We start from the raw sequence: 8,530 nt of genomic DNA on the forward strand, positions 1-8,530 counted from the left end.
TATATATATATATATGTAATGTTCTGTGATGGTAAGATCAACGAAAGAAAGTATTCCATCTGATGTACGATAAATAGTATTTAATAGACTTAATACATGTTTTTATGTGCTAGTGGTAGATTCTTGTGTCAAGAACATGACAAAACGATGCTTATCCTCCGTGCACATAAATTCATTTGCACAAAATTTACATGGTGAAAACATTTTGATTCACTTGTCCACCAGTTTTGAAGATAATCAAACCAAAATTTAAAGAGTTTGAGCCACTCACCCAGTGAGTATTTCTTCCAAATTCGGTGACAATCCGTTCAGCCGGTTTCCAGTAATTTTAGAAACACACAGACAAAGACGAGCAACTACAATACTGTGTTTCACTTACACGCGTAGGATAATGAATATTGATTAATCACAATTTATATATATTCATTGAAAGTTAATAGAACATTATGCGTTACCCTCATTTCTCGGTGGTCTTGTGGGCTGTGGTCGTCTTTCATCACGGCACACATATTCTGATCTATCTGCAGGACATTCCCAGGATGCATTGTAGAAACACTGACAATTGTAACGGAAACAATCCAAAACAAAAGAGAATGGATCTCCTAAACGATATCTTTGATTATTTGCAAAACAGCTGTTTACATCTGTTTGATAGATCACGTAGAATCGTTTGCTTGAAACTAAAAACAAATAGAAAACAAACATATTTACAATCAGTTTTAAATCTCTGAGCAAGAAGTATGTAGTTACAGAACTACAAAGTAAAATCTATTTGCCAACGTAAAGTGGAAATCCTGATTAGGATGATGTTATTTACCTTTTCCTGGGGCTAAAAAAGGTAGTAACAGTGTCCTAATCAGGACTGCCACTTTACGCTGGCAAATAGATTTTGCTCCAAGCGTACTTACTCATGTCCGATAAACCCATTGATTGTGACAGAAACATAATCTTCAACATAGTTTAGAGTAAATTGATATTTGAAAGAGAATTCCTGTTGAGGGGTTGCCAAAAGGGATATGAGAGAACCCTAGGGATCAGCAAGGAATTATAAGGGGTCAGTGATAGCCAAGAAGTCGAATAGGGTCAGCGTGTGAAAGACCAGCTCACCCAGATGAACTGCTTAAAATACTTAGTCAGCGCCATGCTCCAATTTCACTAAAAGATATTCCAGCAATAAGATGTGATTTTCACATTTTCTAATTGTGAAAACAATTTCATAAAAATTGAAAGTTTAATACTGTAGACTCGTACACATAGTTTTAAATGTAAAATGTGTGTCATCTTCAATAAAATTTCTTAATTTGTCATGCATGTATATCTTGGCTAACGTTTTAATTGCCAGTATCAGTACCTGGTACGCATTTAAGATATGGTACGGTAGGGTAGAGTATTAAGGTATTTTAAATGAGGAGGGTGGTCAAAGCAGAAGGAGAAGTGGTTAAAGAGATTGATGCAGAAGGAAAAGTGGCTAAAGGTGGGGTGACGGTTGAAAAAGTTTGGCGACCCCTGTTGTAGATAAATATTTTATTGCTGTGAAGAAAAGAAATGATATTTTACTTTAAAGATTTAAAGAAAGAAATATATTTATGACATACCTGGTATGCTCGACGAATGTGTGTCCCGATCACAGATGTATTGGGAGTCAGATCCAGGACATTCCCAAGATCCATTTTGGTAACACATACAGTTGTACTTGAAACAACCTTCAGTGAATGAAAATTGTCTTCCAAGATTAAAGCGCTCGTTATTCACCACACAATATCTTATATCAGATTGTGATGTCACGATTATGGATCCAATGCTTCCTGAAATGAGAAGAAAATGCCAAACAATAATTAATAAATAGTCATTTCAATGGGAATACCTATGAATATTATTCAATTTCTTTTCCAATTTGTTTATAGAAATTTTATAAGATTGCATAAAGATGTTGATTTATCGATAAAATCAAAAAACAACCAACTGTTAAGAAACAGTTATTAAGTGGTCGGGAACGTTCTGAGTGTTTTTAATATGCAAAAAGGGATATAAATAATTGAGCTTTCAATAAATTTTATTCAAATGAAATAATTTCCATTATTATTAATGACTTTTGCCCATCTATCATGCAATTTAAATATTCCATTAGCATAGAATTTAACTATTTTTGAAGAAAAACGTAATCTAGGTGCATTTTGACTCCATCTAAATCGTTGAATGTTTTTCCTTGCAATGAGTTCTGTAGAGACAAAAACAAGTGGTAGTTGGGTGGTGCAGGAGAATACGGTGGATGGGGTAAGAGATCTCAGCCAACTTCATGTAACTTTGTTCAGGTAGCCAAAAAACACATGTGGTCGGGCATTGTCTTGTTGGAACACTACCCCTTTCCTGTTGCCAATCTCCAGCTTCAATTTTGGTTCAAATTAACCAGATGACAACAGTAGACATCACAATTAATGGTCTGGTTCTGTGGGAGAAGCTCCTAATAAATAATGCTTTTATGGTCCCACCAAAAACAGAGAATAGCTTTTTTGGCATAGATATTTGTCTTTCGTTGCTGTTTAGGGGGAGCCTTACGCAAACTCCAGGATATTTTATGCCCTCTGTTTTCATACACAATCCATTTTTCATCTCCAGTCATTTATTCTGTTTCAAAAGCACATTACAAAATACTGGTCCAGGCAATTCCTTGAAGGTGAAAAAAAGAAAAAGAAAAAAAGAAAAAGAAAAAAGAAAAAGAAAAAAAGAAAAAGAAAAAAAGAAAAAGAAAAAAGAAAAAGAAAAAAGAAAAAAAATTATTTTACCTAATCGTTTAGTTGAGTATATCATTCGAGTTTTGTCTTCTTGTCGAGGGGCACAAGAATATTCTGTTCGCTTCGCAGGACATTCCCATGAGCCATCCGAATGGCAGTTACATCGAAATTTGAAACAGTTTTCAATGAAGTTGAAAGTTCTGCCGAGAGGAAATTCAACGTCATTGACTAAACAGCTTCTTACGTTCTCCGTCTTCACAATGTACATGCTCCACGTATAAGCTGTGCAAAAAAAGAATTTTCCATAAATTGTTGAATAAAATGATGAACTTGCAAATAAAATGATACTTTGTAGGAATGAATGTTGGCTTTTGATTATCACGGAATGGACTAAAGATATGAAAATCTGGCTTCCTGACTCTTTGAACGTCTTATACAGAAATGTCTATTCCTTTAGCAAAGTAATTATTGGATGAAATGAAGGCCTAGTGGGTTAGTGGTGAGGTTATTTGGCTCACCAGCAGGCTGTTCAGTTGAATCGATCAACTGGAACGCTCGTTATCGGGACTAAGAAAGTGCCAGTTATTATTGGATGGAAAATAAAATAAATTGGATGACAAGAGATTTTCCTTTTAGCAATCTCCCTGACATTTTAAGTAGATTAAAAGTTTGTATCTGTTCAGAAATACATCTAATTATTCAACTGATCGAAAATAAGAACACATCTAAATAGAGGAGAAACAAAATAATGTCCTTACTTTTTCTAGCTGTTTCTGTGTGAGCTGAGCGACATATGAACCGAGCCCGTTCTTTAGGACATTCCCAGGAGCCGTTAATTAAACAGTCACACCTGTACTGGAAGCAGCCATAAGAGAAAGAGAACGGTTGACCTAAAGCATGCCTGACCCCTTGGGTCACGCAGAACTTGACTTTTGTTCCACTGGAAACAACCACGCTTCTGCCATAAACTAAAAAGAAAAGAAATGAAAACATTTCACATGTTACAATGGGGAATGAAGTATTGCTGAAGACTATAATTATTAACATTGAAAGGTTAACTAAATCAATATTCATAGATAACTGAATAGAGGCACATTTAAGTTCAGATCTGTTTGTATGTGTGTGTGTGTGTGTGTGTGTGTGTGTGTGTGTGTGTGTGTGTGAGAGAGAGAGAGAGAGAGAGAGAGAGAGAGAGAGAGAGAGTGTGTCCACCTTGTTGAAAAAACTACAGCAAAACAAGAACACTTGACTGCTCTCAGTAGTGGCAGTGTCAATATTGTTCAATGGTTCGTTAATTTTGCAACACTAAACTGAACTTAATCGAAGATGTGGTCAGAAAAAGAAGTTCTACATGTCAATGTCTCTTGTCGTGTAAAGCCATGTTTTGAACCGATTGATTGATTTGTTTAATAACACTATATAACAAAATTTTAATTTCTTTTTATCTTTGACCATTAAGTGTTATTTCCAAATTGCTTCAAAGGAAATCACTACCATTCCCTTCAAACTTTGCTTTTGTCATGTGGACATCAATGTTTTGAAACCAACCTATTTTCCATTACATTTCAGATTCAGCACTGAGTTGCTGAAGCAGAAATATCGTTATAGCAAATATTCTACTCAATACCACAGATTTGCTTGAGCATGTCCCTCAATGGCTAACAATATGTGCATCCCCGATGATGAGCAGGAGTAGTGGGGGAGCATCATAGCCTTGTGCCACGAGGGATTCTTTGGGGTTTGAATAAATATAATAAAAGCAAAGTTTGAAGGAAACATTAGCCATTTTTCATACGTTCTAGGGGTCAGCAAGTAGGGAATAACAGTTGCTACCCAGGGACAAAAAATCGTGTTACACAGTGAAATGAATAGTTTGACTAACGATATCTAAAATAGTAATTTTCTTGTGAGTGAACTTACATTGATGTTGTGGCTTCTGTCGTTCTGTGGTCGCACTTCCCTGGCAAATATATTCTGCTTCCTCCGATGGACATTCCCAGGACCCGTCATCATTGCACTGACAATTGTAGCGGAAACAACCATCAACAAAAGAGAACGGGCGGTCGAGTGTATAGTAGCGACCTTTAGCATGACAAGCTTTCACATCGCTAATCACAACCAGACTACGGGATATAGCTGTTGAGGAAAAACAAAAAACACATTTTCAAATTAAACACATGTACACACACACACACACACACACACACACACGTGTGTGTGATCAGAAAGAAAAAAAAATAATAAAGATCGATAAGCTTCAAGTATCAATCAATGAAGTTGTGTGAATGGAGATGGAGGTACTATGATAATTGAACCTGAAATTCTGTGAAAATACGATTCACTGAAGCATAGGGGTCCTTATAGATTAGATTAGAGATTAAGTTGGTAGATCCTTGGTCGGTGAAGAATTTTTCTAAGGATGAGGAAACAATGGCAATGCTTTTCAGTGTGAATTGATGTTCTTGAGTAAGTTTATAGGAAAGTGTGTGGTATGTAGTCGGGGATGTGGGGATAGTACTTTCTGGGCTAAGAAAGCCGCCTGTTGCAGCAGTTACTCAGTTTGTGAAATGGTTGAAGTTTGGGTGACGTTCGTCCCAGTATTTCTTTTAACCGCTTCATGGAATCGATCGTGGGACCTCTTTGGTAGTTTTCAAAATATTGAACAGCATCCTACTTTAATTGCAAAGACGAGATGAAATAAGAGTGGTCCTTATATTTGCACAATTAGCTCATCTCCATGTTATAGGGGTGTTAATGTTAACATTGATGATTTTCTTGTTAGACTTACCAAACCATAGGAAATTACATGTTAGTTTTAATATTCTTTGTAATCTGGGATGAATAACGCTAAGCTGGCGAATAAAGAGTGTTCCTCTTAGTTGTAACAGAAGAAACGATAACCATTTGTTGATCTAAGCTTCTTTACGTCGGTAGAATTTCAGGACAGAGCGTGCGCGCGCGCAAGCTCGTCAAAGCACTCAGAAAATCTATGAGTGACGTCTTGGTCAAGTGTATTAAATCTAGAAACGGTACAGTGTTATTTATCAAAAGTTGTTCATCAGATCCTCCACAGTCGTTTCTTTCTACTTCTCCGCTCACCAGTCACTCTGTTGTCAGACTCGCAACAATCCCGAATAATTGTTTGAGGCAACTAGTGTACAGTTTGCGTAAAATGTTTAGGCAAGCAATGAACTTATCGTTTTATGCCAAGTCCTTGTTTTCATTTTTAGTCACAAAATTCGTCTGTGCTTTCGCAAGCCAGATATATCAATTTGACCGTCCAAATTACTTTTGAATTTGGAAAATCCGCATCAGTTTCTTTTGCTTTTTTCCCATGAAACCAAATATTTCTGGGTTTCTGTGCAAATTTGTTGGTACATAACCTAATGAACCTATGATCTGACGGGTAAAAATGAGAATATATAGTCAGGGTACAAGAGCTGTATACACGTATATATGTATGTGTATATGTGTGTGTGTATGTATGTATGTATGTATGTATGTATGTATGTATGTAACACAGGTAAGTATTTCTGTTCACTAGGAATCTAGTTGAACCAGTACATCTCTACAGTATATAACCGGAACTAGAAATCAATTTATTAACCTCTAAAAAGTAGACAGGTCTCTTCATGGTTCTATAAACGAATACAAAAAATATAACGAAGTATTTTGTGTAAGGAACCCAATCTTGACTGTTTCTGTCACCAATCTTCAAGTGGAAATGTTGAAGTCAACTTACTTTCTCCACAGCATTAACCGAGAACGACAAATAAAATCGAATGGTTATGACAGACAATGGAATGCCCAATGCAACCCGAGCTGCCTGACAGCCTACTTTATCGTTAAAACACTATCTTTATCAAAGAAGTCTTAATTCCAGAGAGAAAGTATTTCATATTACCGTATTCCTCGACGTTTCGACCTGGACACAAGTTCTCTGCATCTTTGGCAGGACAGTTCCATGAACCGTCTAATTCACAATGACAACTGTAACGGAAACATCGATTTCTGTAATAGAATGGTTGGCCTAAAGGATACTGGCTTCCTTCTACTTGACAGTTAGTCACTTCTAGTCCTTCTGTACGTACCAAAGTGGCACTAAAAACTGAAAATAATTTAAACAAATTTAAACAAATGGAAAAAATATAGCTTATAAAACATTAATACTGGAATTATTTTATTGATTGCGTTATTTTTTTTAATGCCAAAGTGCTCAATCAGGAGAAGGAATACACTAAAGTGGTTATCAAAGAGTAGCTCTCTCTCTCTCTCTCTCTCTCTCTCTCTCTCTCTATATATATATATATATATATATATATATATATATATATAGTGCGATGGGTAAATTGTCGCCCTTTTATATCTTTAATTTCGCGCATGCGGTTTGTTTTTGAGTTTGTCGACTACGCAGTATCGTAGGGTCAGTTGGGCGCCGTCTGCAAGAAAAACAGCACCCTGACGCAATTCACTCGGCCAGAAATTTGGAAACGACGTGCTGTATTGCTTGGCATTTGCGCCGGAAGCTCCAGTACAAACAGATGGTGAACACACAGAACAACCGTTGTTTATCGACTCCCCAAAACATGTACCGAATGTGATAAAAATCAAATATCCGGTCAACATCATAGTGTTTGGTGTGATCACTAGTGATGGCGACGGTAAGCCTCCATTCATCTTCCCACACGGCCTCAGACACGACACGATGGCCTACATCAAGTGCTGCTGGAAGACCCTGTGTCTGGCAACAGGACTCTGCATCATGCCACACAAGCAGGAGGACCCATTCATGGCTGTCAGACAATTTCTGCAACCACACCACCCCTAACATCTGGCCATCTAACTCCCCAGACCACAACCCCCTTGATTATTATGTGTGGGGTGCAGTTGAGCGAGAGACTAACAAAACTGTTTGCAACACCAAAGACGAACCGAAGGCAAGGATTATGGCAGCATTGATCAACTTAAACAAGGAGACCGTCCAGAAGAGTTGCAGGAGATTCCGAAGTCGTTTGGAGGCCGTGGTTGAAGCCAATGGCAATTTTATTGGATAAATTTACTCTTTAGTATTTCAAGATATTTTTATGTAATTTTGGTAAATATATCTGTTAAAATGAGATGTCAGTGTTATTTTCATTTTTGCGTCATTTAGACAACAATTCATTCACCGCACCCTGTGTGTGTGTGTGGTGGGGTGTATGGTGTCTTAAAAAAAAAGAAATTTAGTTGTATTTATATCTTAAAAACAAACTATGATGCAAATAAATTAAATACTCATATGTATCTCTCAATTTTCTTATATTATTGAATTGTATGTCTCCACTGTCCTTACTGGCCACCAGGGCCGAACACAAAACATAGAGGACGATACACAGACGTGGGACAATAATCTAAATCGTGTAAACAGCCAACAAACACAACGGCAATAATAATAATAATAATAATAATAATAATATAGTTTAATAAAGGATGGTATTCATAATCTTGTCTGGCACTTACAGTTCCAAACGATTTCCTTTCCACCTTTCTGCTCTTTGCGTTGTTGGCAAATATTTTCCGTTTGTGTCGCTGGACACTCCCATCCTCCGTCTTCTTGGCAGTCGCAGTGATATTTGTAACAGCCATCAACAAAAGAAAAAGGTTGACCCAGAGGATAATATTGACCTTTCACTGAACATCCTCTGATATTCACTGCAAACAGAAAGTTAGAGGCATTGTTACGAACCGAAATTGCTCACGCACACACACACACACACACACACACACACACACACACACACACACACACACACACACAC

The 8,530-nt window shown here is 37.0% G+C and overlaps 1 protein-coding gene across 1 annotated transcript in view; it reads right to left on the reverse strand.

The window, feature by feature from the left end:
• The window catches only part of LOC106876685 (uncharacterized), a 53,277-nt gene that overhangs the window by 25,119 nt on the left and 19,628 nt on the right, over positions 1-8,530 (reverse strand). The window contains exons 6-12 of the mRNA XM_052974881.1: positions 8,232-8,423; positions 6,637-6,840; positions 4,653-4,868; positions 3,491-3,700; positions 2,784-3,014; positions 1,596-1,805; positions 456-680 (exon numbers count right to left, since the gene is read on the reverse strand). Of these exons, the coding sequence (XP_052830841.1) occupies positions 456-680; positions 1,596-1,805; positions 2,784-3,014; positions 3,491-3,700; positions 4,653-4,868; positions 6,637-6,840; positions 8,232-8,423 (1,488 nt within the window). The remainder of the gene's footprint in view (positions 1-455; positions 681-1,595; positions 1,806-2,783; positions 3,015-3,490; positions 3,701-4,652; positions 4,869-6,636; positions 6,841-8,231; positions 8,424-8,530) is intronic.

Source organism: Octopus bimaculoides, chromosome 19 (genome assembly GCF_001194135.2).
Source record: "Octopus bimaculoides isolate UCB-OBI-ISO-001 chromosome 19, ASM119413v2, whole genome shotgun sequence".
In the NCBI taxonomy this organism is placed as follows: Eukaryota; Metazoa; Mollusca; class Cephalopoda; order Octopoda; family Octopodidae; genus Octopus; species Octopus bimaculoides.